At 35.4% G+C, this 14,212-nt stretch overlaps 2 protein-coding genes across 5 annotated transcripts in view; one reads left to right on the forward strand and one right to left on the reverse strand.

Moving 5' to 3' along the window:
- The window catches only part of LOC117183132 (pseudouridine-metabolizing bifunctional protein C1861.05), a 442,705-nt gene that overhangs the window by 344,006 nt on the left and 84,487 nt on the right, over positions 1 to 14,212 (reverse strand). The window lies entirely within an intron of this gene.
- Positions 1 to 14,212, forward strand: part of LOC117183134 — a 67,968-nt gene that overhangs the window by 39,076 nt on the left and 14,680 nt on the right. Inside the window, exons 2-3 of the mRNA XM_033376333.1 lie at positions 6,448 to 7,290; positions 13,571 to 14,009. Of these exons, the coding sequence (XP_033232224.1) occupies positions 6,571 to 7,290; positions 13,571 to 14,009 (1,159 nt within the window). The 5' untranslated portion in view covers positions 6,448 to 6,570. The remainder of the gene's footprint in view (positions 1 to 6,447; positions 7,291 to 13,570; positions 14,010 to 14,212) is intronic.

The following is a 14,212-nucleotide window of genomic DNA, read 5'->3' on the forward strand; positions in this document are numbered from 1 at the left end:
AACCGAAGCAGTTTTAGTGAAAACAATTCTTTTCACTGCCAAAGCTTTGAATTGATTTATTAACTTTGCTTGCAAGATTAACACTTGTTGTTGTAATGTAACAAATATGATTAAACCCATTTTATCTTCATTTACATCAATTTACATCAACTCGGGTGCCGAAGAAAAATCCGCAATTGAAGAGCCAAAAATTCGAAAATTTTCCAACAAAAATGTTTATAAAAATTCCAATTGTTAATCTTTCGCACAAATTTGTACTGATATTACTCTCACAATAATTTAAAGTATTTCTAGATGAGAACAATTTGTTTCTAACAAAAATTACAATTTTTTTGAAATACGTCAATATTTCCTGATATTTGAAATTAAATAATAACAATTTTTTATATATAACTTCACATAGAAATGGTGACTGCAATTCTCTCTCTCAAAAACATAAAGCTGTTTTATTGAATAAAAAAATACAAATATGAAATCAATCAGTTTTCACAGTTAGTTTCACAAATCTTTCAAGATGTTTTTAGATACCTGTTATTTTAACAATAATTTGAATTATTATTCACAAATTACACTGGTAGACATGTCATGCCATTTGGTACAGACCATTTTTCACATTAAAAAATGTTCTATCACCATGCTGTTATTCAATTAAGTTTTTAAAAATTTAATTGTGAAATACTTTGTTCCTTTCGACACGAAAGTAGCTTTTGATACTTTCATTGGTCAAACAGAAAACTATGAGTTTTTTAATCGTACCTCATCCTTGGAATTCAATCTTTAAATAATAAAATAATAAAAAAAACTTGGTTATGTTTCTCATATGAAAGTCGTCATGTATTGATGCTAAATGATAAAACTTTATACTCAAGAAATTACTGCTTCCTTATTTTTTGACGTTAAAAGAACGACAAATTAAATAATTAAACGAACAGTAGCACCGGCCAAAAAAAAATAACAAACATTTAGGTGTGTGGCGAACATCTGATAACGATGCATAATGCGCAGGTCCGAGATTTTCCCGGTCGCGCGGTCTTAGCAGTGACTCCGCTCGCATTCTCTATACGAATTCTACCATGAATCCCGGTGATTCCCTGCGGTTCCATTCAAAGTGCTTAGGGACTGCTACGAATGCTTAACAATTTCTATCAAAAACAATCGGACGCGTACGAATTTTCCATTTTGGTCAAAGGATTTCACGAACGTGCCTTCGCTGACGATTTTCTACTTTGATTTTTACGACATACATTGCCTTACGCACATTCTTACAGATTCCGTGCTTGATTTGTTTTATCAAAAAAAGTAATGGAGATAAATTGTTCGTATTTTGGTCTACTGTAAACAGCTGTCGAAGTAATTTTCAAATATTAAAAGGAAAATGGTCTCTAAAATTTTCGAAATGCTCTAATTTTTTTTAATTATTAAAAAAAGCTAGCTAACGAACTCGTTACCTCTTTTCATATCCTTATAAAGTGTGCCAGAGAGGTATCCAATCGAATAATTCCTTCAAATGTTAACGTGTTTACAGACTACAATGACAACAACGACAACAACAAAGACAATGACGACAGGCAGACACCGACATAAAAACTATTTTTCCTGACTCAGGAGGTCTCAAAATGTCGACATTTTAAGGAATCCACGAAGCGCGAGGTGTCACGGTGAGAATGTGTCCCTTAAAGCATACAGAGCTTTGTGGAATTAATCCTTTGACTATACTTCTTTACGTAGAAAATTCAGAGTATGGAGATGCATAGCGAAATTGGGATCTCCAAGAAATGTGTTTGCTGAAGTTTCATTAAAGCATTCCGAGTGCAAAGAATAAATATCCGAGCGCAAAACAAGAGTTAAATCATTATCGAACACAAGGCGCGAGATCCGATAGATGAGCGCTATAGGTACGCTCCAACTTTGGAAAAATAAAACCAAAATTTCAATTCATATAAAAAAATGGTTAAACGGAAAATTATACACTGTTAGAAATTTTAGGAGTAAATCGCTATAGCGGAGTCGAGAATACAATTTTTCAGAGTATAAAATCGACTTAGTATCGAATACATTTAACTCCGCATATTTTACTCCAGTGTAAAATTGAGTGAGTTAAAGGGTCTGTAGTGCATTAGTTTGCAACACAAAAACCCCATGCTAAATCCGGGATTAAGGAGTCGTGGCGGGACTTATTACGGAGTTTATTCCCGGACCTGCGTTCGCAGAAAACTTTCAAATTGGAGTTGTTCGTCACATCCTGGCAGCAAGTCGACGCGTGCGAAATTGCTAACTCGAAAACACGAAAATTCTAGAATTCAGAATTCTAGATGATCGGGGGTCGCGTCGATGCAATTTGCTGTTTTATATTTAGAAAAGTGAAATATGTAGACGATAAAAAGAGTGAGCTATAGCAACCAGACAAAGTGGGTGAAAATTGTATATGAATCGGAATTGGGATACAAAGTATTTATATAAACTCCGGTATGTTAACCTGAATTTCTGAAATTAATTGATGAGTTATGCAACTTCAATTGGTCAATCAAAAACTCTTTCATACCAGAAAATTATTCATCTTCAATTTTTTAATTTCCTTTTCTAATTAAATTTGCCTTAATTAATTAATTTAAGGAATTCAAGCTTACAGAGCACAAAAATAAATATTTTTACCATCAAATCTTTTCAGAGTACTTGAGTCTATTAATTTGCATGGCCATTAGGAATTAGTATCGATTTTATCAGTGTTAGATTCACCCGGCTTTTTTTTAGATTAATAAATGCTTTGTCTTAAAAATCTGAGGAATGATTGCGAACATGCTAACGGACGTACCAGCACACTTTTTCGTGAATTGATTCCAAAAAATTTGGTTTTGCTAAAAACGTATGCGTATATTTCGAGGTTATGTGTGTTACAATTCTCTACCATAATTATTCTAGAGTGCTTACCCACAGCATCGGTACGGCAGAGAACTACATTATCGGAATGACAGAGCTGAAAAATGACCCTAACCTCAAAATAATGCACATGCATACAATTTTTATTGAGCACAATACATTTTTTTAGTTATCATCCCTCAAAAAATAGTCCAGAGACGTGCGTTATGATATTTTATGGCATCTCCAAATTCAGTTTTTAAACATTTTCATTGTTGTGGAAAAAAACCGGGGCAACTGTACCCGATTGACCACACGACGAAGTATCACTTGCCCTTAAAATTAACTTCTAATGGTATCGCGGGATAACTATAGGGTCAGAACGGAGTTGATTGAAATAACTTCGGACAATACAGGTAGGGAGTCCTTTTGCAAGAGTTTTGCATTTTAGTTTATCTTCGTCTACTCTGCGTGCCGTTTACTTAAAACGGTAGGAATTTTCTAGGACATGCTTCAGAATTGATTTTACCTTCACTTTTTAACAGTGTCTCAGTCCTTTAAAGAGATTCAATTATTCTTAAAAACTTTTTTTCTTATCTATCGGTTTTTGACTTCAACTTCAAAATTTCGACACCATTTGCCCCTTGCGGCGACATGTGGAAAATCCGATCGAGCCCATATCGCAACTTGGGAATAAGTTCGGCAATTTCTGCACGGGTCAAGGTATGTTGGTTAACAAACTACTCCTTTCTTTTAGAACACGAAAAATGTGTGCGAAAGTTCGTTTTGATCCCGTATTAGGATATATTCAAAAAACTTCAATATACTTGAAACATACACTAAGAAAAAATACTTCTGAATCAATGAAAGTTTTGTTCGAACCATTAAACGGTGCTTCCACGCTAGGCCAAATGCAAATCGCAACAATTCAAAAGCATTCCCAAGTACGAAGTTACATACGGCCCAACATAGGCTCATAGTCGGAAAAAATATTGCCGAAGCTCGGCTGCCATTATCACGCCAATAACGGAATGATAACTATGGCCTGTACTTGGCAGCCAAGGTTTGGCTGCCACTGTCGGCCCAACACTGGGTAACAGTATTAGACCAAACCTAGCTGCCATCGTCGCGCCATTGCCGGATTAATAACTACGGCCTTGACATGGCAGCCAAGACTTGGCTGCCATTGTCGGCCCAACACTGGGTACCAATACCGGACCAATCTGGATGCCGGAGGTAATTCAAAAACTGATAACAAATCATTGAATTTTTCTTAGGACGCATCTGTTTTATCCATTCATCATTATACGACTGCATATCGTTTGAATATTATTAAATATAATAATATATAAAATTATTAAATATAATAATACATAATATTATTAAATAGTCTGAGGATATGACAAAAAAGATATTTAAAAAATAAATATTAATGGTCCTGTTTAAATTGAATACATATATTAAATTTTGAACATTATATTACAAATAAAATTTATAACGCTACGGGGTACCAAACCATACATATATAATACCTAAATCTATCGCCTAGCAATCGGGAGTGCTAACCACTGCGCTAAACCGACCAGTTGAACTCTGTGAAAAAGCCACCCTCATGATACAGTTCAGAAAATATAAAGAACGAAATTTTTAGCTCTATTTTTCTAATTATTTATTATCATGCGACATTATGTAAATGGAAAATACACGAACTGTTAACAGGAATATTAATACAACAATTATTAAATAAATAATTTAAATCGATCACAAGATTTTCTCGTGTAATATTTCGTTTTTCCCGTTGTAGACTACTGGACAACTTCTTCCAATGACAGGACATGTACTTTGTCATAAACATTTGAAATTTGTAATGAAAGAACTTAACAAACTTCATCGTGAACTTTGACAATTTTTCAATAACAATTTTTTGTATTTTTCGTGTAAGATTTGTTTTTTAGGTGCTAAAAGTAAGACTTGGCGAAATAAAGTGCCGATGCTGGGCCAAGTATCGGTGGAGGATCGGCAAATATAAATAGCCAATATAGGCTGCCAGCACTGGGTCAACATTGGGCCAATTTAAATAAAATATGATTTGCCGTGTTGAAAGTGGCACTTGGCCCAGTAATGTGCCGTCACTGGGCCAGACTTTGGCTGATCCTCGTGAAATGTGGTTCCTCGTACTGAAAGTGAGACTTGGCGCAACAAAGTGCCGATACTGGACCAAGCATCGGTGGAGGATCGACCAATATAAAAAGTCAATATAGGCTGTCGGCACTGGCTAAACACTGGGCCGATTAAAATGCCGATATTGGCCCAGTATCTTTAGCATAAATTTGGCTATCAAAATTGGACCAACATTGGGCCGTGTATTCAGCTCCGGCAATTCGCACTTGGGGGTTATTTAAACTACTTCATTTATGGTTATTGTATGGACAACAACAATTTGGCGGATTTAGCCACAAAGTTTCGTTCAATTAGCAGAATTTTTAGTGAAATCAAACAGATATAAACAACCAAATTATAATTCTTTCGCAAACTCGGAAAAATATTTGGCGGAATCAAGAAAATGTTTGTTAGTTAAACTACATAATTTATGGTTATTAGATGGACAACAACAATTTGGCGGATTTAACCAAAAAGTTTCGTTCAATTAGCAGAATATTTAGTGAAATCAACCAGATATAAACAACCAAATTATAGTGTTGAAGGTACAAATTTTGCTCTAAGTGTATGTTCAACAGTTAGCTAATGGAAAGAAAAGGGACCAAGAGTATTTGTGAGCATTATTATGAAGCTGCCCAGATAAATTTTCCACATGTACATAAGTAAAAAGAAAATCGTATCTCTAAAATGAGAAGGCTCGCCAAAAAACATTTGGAATTAAATGTAATTAAAGTTTACAAATTGCCACAAGCACAAAATTATAATGTACTTATAAGGTATATTCTTAAGATCCTCGTAAACCTTAGGATTGCTTGTAATGAATTGTGTTGGGAGTCGTTTAAAACTACGCAACGCCTGTAGGAGGTGGGTTGAAGAAGTCATCCCTAGCGTTACTCTCATATTAAAGTTACACACACTTACACACTACATAGATCAATTGTTTTTCCCAATGCAACGAATTGATCCACAGTTGGATCAAAATTTGACACCTTGGGATAAAATTTTAGAAACGTATTCTAGTATATCTTATATGTAATCTATACCAGCAAGATGGGAAATTTCCTTGCAAAAGTAGACATACTTTTTCTAGACGCTAAACCTATTGCTTCTTAAAAACTTTTTTCTACAAATCCAATTTCGAAAATTCCAATCCCAGGTGGAAAAGTTATATATAGTTTATATATAGTGGATACGGCAATAATGTTTTTCATTGGTTTTATGAATTTTTAAATGTAAAACAAATGAAAAATATCAGTTTTTTGTCCGCTATATATAAATTATATATCACTTTTTCATCTAGAAAGCCTCCCCTATAAAACTTCAAAAACTTTAATCGCTAGAGAGTACAAAACTTGAAAAAAGCCCACGTTAAAAAGAAATTTTCATTATGTAAAACCCTTTAATCGTATTTCCAATTTTTTTCTGTTACAGACTATTATTGTACTGAATCCTGCGGCCTAAAAAGCGAATTTACTTCAACACATAGTGTAACACCAGTGTGAACCAAAGTTCAAAACTATATCCGCAGAAGAGTGCTAAGGGAGTTTTGATAGTATGACGGTGATGCTGCTGCAACGCTTCGCCACCCCCCAATTGACACATAGCCAAAAAACAGCCAATCATAATAACAGTGAACCGCCATTTGTTTTTCTATTAGAAATCGAGGAACACACTAATAACGGCCCTAGCAACAATAACAATAATAACAACAATAACCATAATAACAACAACTCTAGTTACAATAATAACATTAATTCAGGGAACTACGAATGTAGTTATATTAATAGTAACACAAATAATAGCGCCAACGTCGGGAAGTTTATCTCGACAAGCCGCAGCAACGTTACCATTGGTGGTGTGTCAGCGGCAAAGTCGCTAAGCCGTTTGGGGGCCCAGGGTGTCGCGATGCGATATTATCGTCTATGGATATATGCCTGTAATATAGTCTTGCTGGGCAGTGCATTTGGCTTTGCCGCGGCTGTATCGCGAACACTTCTCTTCTCGGGAGATCCTCGGCGTTATTTAGTACCGGGCGTACCACGAGCATTTGACCCCACCGCCCTATATGCTTATCTAGCCTTAGCAATTCAGCTGGGTCTCGTTCAACTTCTCGGTTGCATTGCAGCTAGGCGCCTTAGCGCTCGACTCCTTAATGCTTATTGGATCCTCTTACTGGCTCTTCTCTTCGGCGACGTGGTCATCGGTGTCGCCTGGGTCTTTCGTTTTGAAAGGATGCGTGCTGAACTTCGCCCAACTCTTAGGTTACGACTCCAGGTAAATAATTCATACTCTTAAAAATGTAAGCTTTTATTTAAAATCGATGCATTCAATTTAAAACATACTAATTTGTTTTTTGTTAAAAGTATTTATTTCCCTAAAATTTAACGAAGTGTATACACTGTCGGTACCGTTAACAAAAATTGTCGGCGCCGGTAAAAAAAAATTACTGGTACCGACAATTTTTTACAGGTTTTTCTTAAACATATTTCTAGCAAGGTAGCGGCTGATCGCGGGTATTCATGAAATTCGTGGAATTCATGGAAATCAAGGAATTCATCCAATTCAAGTAATTCATGCAATTCAAGGAATTCATGGAATTCAAATTTCTCTTACTTTTCTTCAACATCTCGTGAGGAGGGGGATGGAAGATACCCCTGTGACTGGTTACAGAAATAATTTTAGTCGAATCCCGACCTCTTTCCGACGTCTCGTGGGGAGCGAGAGGCACCCCTCTGACTGTTCACAGAAGTAATTTTGGTCGAACCCCGACCCCTTTCCAATATCTCGTGGGGGCAGGAAGGCATCCCTCTGACAGGTTTCAGAAATAATGTTGGTCGAACCCCGACCCCTTTCCAACTTCTCGCGGGGACAGGAGGCGCCCCTCTGACTGTTCACAGACGTAATTTTGGTCGAACCCCGACCCCTTCCCAAAGTCTCGTGGGGGAGAACCCCTCTGACTGTTCACAGAAATAATTTTAGTCGAACCTTAACTCCTTCTTAACGTCTCGTGGGGGGGCACCCCTGAGACTGTTCACAGAAATAATTTTGTTGGAACCCCGACCCCTTTTTAACTTCATGGGGGGGGGGGGGCAACCGCCTGACTGTTCACAAAAATGATGGCCAAATCCCTACCCCTTTTCAACGTCTCATGGGGAGAGGCACCCCTTTGGCTTCCCACAGAAATCATTTTGGTGAAACCCCTATGCCTTTTGGACGTCTCGAGGGGGGCGGGAAGGCACCCCTCTGACTGTTCACAGAAATTATGGCCAAATCACTACCCCTATCAAACGTCTCGTGGGGACAGGAAGGCACCCCTGGGAATGTTCACAGAAATGAAATTTTCCAAAGATTTTTAGTCTGGGAGACAAACTAGCAAGATGGCTGATATTGAGGATCGAACAGTAGCATTAAACACATTTGAAAAAAATTAATTTTTCTTTATACCTTGGTCGAAAGTACATGCCTCCCGCATTGTTTTCGGTACAGGAATCCTAAGATTTACGCTTTGGTAAAGATACACGCGCGCCCTCCTTAATAGCTTTACTGCTGCGCAGGAAAAAAGAATCCATTGAAAAGACGACTCTGTGAATTGCGTATCTGTCATTTGCAGATTCAGAAAGTTAAAACAGAATCGGTTTGCGACTATGTGCATCGGTCATTTTCTCAAGCAGCTTCGAATATGCCATATACTGCAATGACCCTTTCAAGCAAGGTTATATTAAATCGGTTACCTTCTTTTTGAATGAGACCGACTTTTTTGGGGTTAAGCTGCCACATTCCACACGATTTGTTAAATTTACAAATGATCAAAAGATTAAAAGAAATCATGCGATATTTAACTTTTTTTTAAATACTTAAAATTGGAATTAATACAACGTTTCTCGTAAATGGAATGAGATACGCCAAAAGACAACATTTTTTAATTCAGCTAGAAAATTTTATATTAGTATATAAGTTATAATTATAAATAAGTATAATGAGAAAATTCATCAATAAAAAAAAAGTGTTAATAATTTGAAGAAAAATTTTAAAAGAGAGAGCGGATTAGCCACGGCCAACTACTGTAAATAACTCTGCCCGCCCGGTACGTGACAAATACAAAAGAAACATTATATTACCGTCGCACCACTCTTAAAAGGACCACTAAAAGGATCTTGAAAAGGACTCAAAACTCTCAGACTATCTCCGAGACTATATTGTTTCAAACCGACTCTGTTCATAGACTCAAATGGGCCAGGCTATTTCGCTAGAGAAAACTCAGAGATTTCTTTCGGTAGGGCAGGTCTACTAGATTCCATTTGCTATTTCAGTTATTAGTCTTTTACGGCATATAAGTTAGTCAACAAAATGATAACGATTAAAAGTCTTTAAAAAACAAGTGGGCGGCAATTTGGAATTTCAGTGACAGATACGCAATTCAAAAGCCTTTGAAACCCATTCAACATAAGTGAATGGATTTTTGTTTCCTGGGTAGCAGTAGCAACTCGTACAAACGCCATTTGCATTCCTATACTCGTGTATCGGTTGTCTGTCGTGCAAGTTATTTGACCTGCAAACTTATTGTACCACATCCATTTTTATAATCACCCTTTGCTTTAATCGAGTTTTCTTGTGTTTGCTTTTCTCGAGGAGGAAAGTAAAAACATGACTGCGCTACGATGTATCTGCTAGAAAACGTGGTTGCTCAGTTTTTAATAATTATCAAATGTACTTTCGACCAGATATAAACAAGAATAGTATACACCACACGGGCATGAAATTAGAAGCTAATATCTTCTTCCCGCAGTCTAGACTCTATCCTTAACATATGCTTTTTAAAAAAACCGGTAAAAAAAATTGTCAGTACCAGTAGTTTCTTTTTACCGGTACCGACAATTCTGTTTACCGGTGCCAGCTTTGTATACATAACCATAATTTAATTAATCATTAACAAAATGTACTAAAATGCAAATTATTATTAATATTTTGATCACTGTTTTTGTCAAAGTCAAGCGGAAACAAACCTACCACTTTTTTAATATACCATTAATTTGCCCAAAAAGACGTTTCAAGTAAACAGCGGTTCATATTGGCATTATTCGCGGTTAGAACTACTGGAATTGAAATGTCAGACGCAAGTAGTTTAAGTAAACATTGGCCGTTTCAACCTTACTATCGGCGAGAAAATTCAAGTCCTCTGGCTTTGAAGTTGAATAAGTATGTGAAGAAAAAATGGTAGGTTAATGAAAGAGGTATCATTTGAAAGGTGCAAATGTTGTACGTTAATGAGCCGAAAAGTCATATTCCAAACAATTATTTGTAGCTTACAGATCTGAAAATACAATGAAAAGTGAGGATATTTGATAGCTTTTAAAAACAGTGAACTTTGAAGCATGGTTTTTTGTAGAAAAAATAATAGGAAAAATCTGAAAAAATTCATGGTAGTTACACATTTCTGAACAGATTGCCGTCGAAAAATTTGCAAAATATAAATATTTGTTCGTTTTTTGTGAATAAATATGCGACCGCACTATCTTCAGTTCTGATGAAGATAATGAAGTGATTTAAATTGGAGGCAGTTAGTTGAACTATCTGTAATAATTTACAATTTGAAGGAAGTATGTGCTTCTTCTTGTCTTCGTACAAGTTGGGATATCTGAAGTCAGTTTTTTATATAGGAAAGTAAGTGCGAGAGCCCAGCGTGATGCCCTTTTTTCAGGGTATCGTCCTCGGTCTTCCTCACCACAGGGTAAGGATTTGAAGGCCAAAGTGAAGCTTGGAGGCATAAATTGGGTAGGTCGGGCTAAGGAAAACCGAGGACGATCCCCTGAAAAAACGGCACCACGCTGGGCTTTAGCACTTGCTTTTCTATATAAAAAACTGACTTCAACTATCGCAATTTGTACGAAGACAACAAGAATCACATACTTCCTTCAAATTGTAAATTATTACAGATAGTTCAACTAACTACCTCCAATTTAAATCACTTCTTTATCTTCATTAGAGCTGAAGATAGTGCGGTCGCATATTTATTCACAAATATTTCCACGGCAATCTGTTCGGAAATGTTTAATGTCCCATCATGAATTTTTTTAGATTTTTCCTATTATTTTTTCAACAAAAAACTATGCTTCAAATTTCACTGTTTTTAAAAGCTATCAAATTTCCTTACTTTCCATCAGATTTTCAGATCTGTAAGCTACAAATAATTTTTTGGAATATTACCTTTAAAATGATACCTTTCATTAACCTACCTTTTTTTCTTCACATCCTTATTAAACGTCAAAGCCAGAGGACTCGAATTTTCTCGCCGATAGTAGTTTAAACTTCATTCTATGTACAATAGGGTGTCCTAAAAAATAATTCTTTTTGAAGGATTCACTAATCTTGTTCTATTTAGTAAAAAAAATAAATGCGTACTTTTTTCATTTGAAACAAAATTTTAAACCGCCGTTCTAGAAACTGAAACAGCCTCAAAATAAAAATAAAAATTATTTAACCTTCATTTCCGTAAAAATAATAAGTGTTTTACAGGAAATATGGATGATGGTACCAGACGCCGTTAAAGAAAATCTTGACCCGATTAGAACAGAAATACTACGTCTAAGTGTGAAAACCTACACTTTATATAGGTGTTGAAATATAAAATTGTACATTTTGAAAATTTTACACGCAATTTTTTAAATATTTTAGCACTTAAATATCTCTTAAATGGAAAGTAAGATATTTTGAAATTTAACCCCTTATAATGGGTATTTGTTCACTATTAGGGGTAGCTTGTTTGGTCTTATCAGGCCAAGTTTTTTCTCAGCATCTGGTGCCATCAGTTCTATGTACTGTCAAACACTTATTCTTTTTACGAAAATTAACGTTAATTAATAGTTATAATTATTTTGGGGTTGATTAAGGTCCCAGGACCGCTTTCAAACTTTCTTTCTAAGTAAAACAGAAATACGCATTTGTTTTTTCACCAAATAGGGTGAGTGACCCAGTGAATGAACACTTAAGGAAATCACTGATTACAACTAGTCCATTTCACGTTATAATAATTGATTACTCTTACAAAACTTTTGAAAATAGATTCTTAAGAGTTCAAATTTCATAATCCGATAAACAAATTTTGTTTTAACCAAAAAACTTTATAAAAAAATAATTAAATAGTGCAAAATTAACGAAAACACCAGTGAATGAACACTGTGAGCCAATGAATGAACAGAAGAGCACCAGTGAATGAACAATATAATCACTACAAATTAGAATTAGGATTTAGGTATAAAATTACGTGGGTACATTACAAAATGAGCAATTAAATAATGTGAAATATTAGAAAGCGTTGAGAAATTGATTAAATATATTATTTCAATAAAAACCACAAGACATTTAGATATAAAGAAAGGAGGGAATACAAAAGTTGAACACAGAACTAGGTTAACTTTTCCTAATTTTTTATTGCAATATTTATTTTTAAAACATTTCTATCAGTTCGTTTAACCTTACAAAAAATACAACTTTTCGTTTAAAAATAGATAACTCTTATCTAGTGACTACAATAGAAAATTGCGATTTTTAGTGCACATAACATTTGTAATACAGCACCTTACTATGTTCCTTTAGGTTAAATTAGCAAATACAATTATAAATCACAGTGTTGTAAAAATGGAAATTCTGTAAACATTTATAAATATATATTGTCTAGTACGCAGTAGGACCTAGCACGAATTAACGTTTTTTATTGTTAAAAAACGTTTTCTAAATGCAAAAAAAGCATTAAATTTCTAACCTCAAAGCTGCCTTACCTTTAATTTAGTTCGTGCGTACTTTTTTGATGTTCTAACCAAAAAAATATACATTTAAACTATAACTATTTATAGTTTATATTTATAGCTTCGATATTTATAGTCCCATTAACTGAAAAAAACTTATTTATATGTAAAGAAACAACAGCCAGGTCTCCGTAACCTGCTGTTCATTCACTGGACCTGCAGGGTGACAGTTTTGCTCCAATAAATGAACACAGCGTTCGTTCACTGGAACACGGGTAATTTAAAGGTCCAGTAGGTGAACACTCATTTATTAATAAAAAAACGTACTTTTTGTGAAAAAACCCTCTGGGAATTTGAATAATAATATCTTACAACTATAACAGCACAACTTTGATGCAGAAAAGGTAAAGAATTTTTTTGTAGAAGCAGTGTAAATAAGGAGTTGCTTAGACACGTACGTTATAGTGGTCGATGACTTTCTCACCATCACTCACCATAAAAGATAATGTTTCACATTCAAGAAACTTTTTAAATTATTTACAAGAATTTACTGCAATGAATTGTATATTAAACTCTTCAAAATTGCTTCAAGATTTCAAATATATAGAAATTCATAAAGACATTAACTTTCAAAGGTTATATTTATATATTTTTCGCATTAGTGTTCATTCACTGGTGACTGTTCAGCCACTGGATCACTCACCCTAGAACAAGTTTAGGGTCGCGCGTAGTCCACACAAAAATATGGTGATTTTTTTTAGGAAAACCTAATTTGCTTCCTATGAGTGTATAACATAACGTTTTTGCCTCAGGGGGATTACAACAAGGAGTCGCGATTTAGCGAGCAATGGGATCGCCTTCAAAGAGATTTCTCTTGCTGTGGTGTCACGGATCCTCAAGATTTTGGATCTCATTGGCCCCAAACTTGTTGTGGCCCAAGTTCAAATGTGAGCGAGGTCTGTGAGCCAACTTATGCCAAAGGTTGCGAGGAATACTTAATGGATTGGCTCAGAAAGACAGCGGATTTGCTCTTTGTCTTAGGGTTCTGTGTTATAGCTTTCACTAAACTATGTTTTCTCGGTATTCTGCGCTACGAAATCCGAGAGATGATACAGAAAATCAAATTGCTACGGGAACCTCCGCCGCAGACAACTACTTTCATTCAGTCCTTTTCTCAAGGGCCACCAGACCCGACGAACAACGGGAACTTCATACGCCGAACAACACTGCCATCTGTCACGGCACCTTCCGGTAAGTAGTGACTAATTTTTTAGATTTTGATGTCGATATGTTGGATTTATATTTGTTGTTGTTTTGAAATCCGGTATAAAAGTATCGATATTAAAATTTTAATCAGATATACGAGGGTGGATTGATAAGTTTCCGGCCTGACCAAGAGATGGCGCCACTAGGCCTACCTTGAGGTGGCGTTCTATAGTACCATCCTTAGATAG

This window comes from Belonocnema kinseyi, chromosome 2, assembly GCF_010883055.1.
Source record: "Belonocnema kinseyi isolate 2016_QV_RU_SX_M_011 chromosome 2, B_treatae_v1, whole genome shotgun sequence".
NCBI classification, from domain to species: Eukaryota; Metazoa; Arthropoda; class Insecta; order Hymenoptera; family Cynipidae; genus Belonocnema; species Belonocnema kinseyi.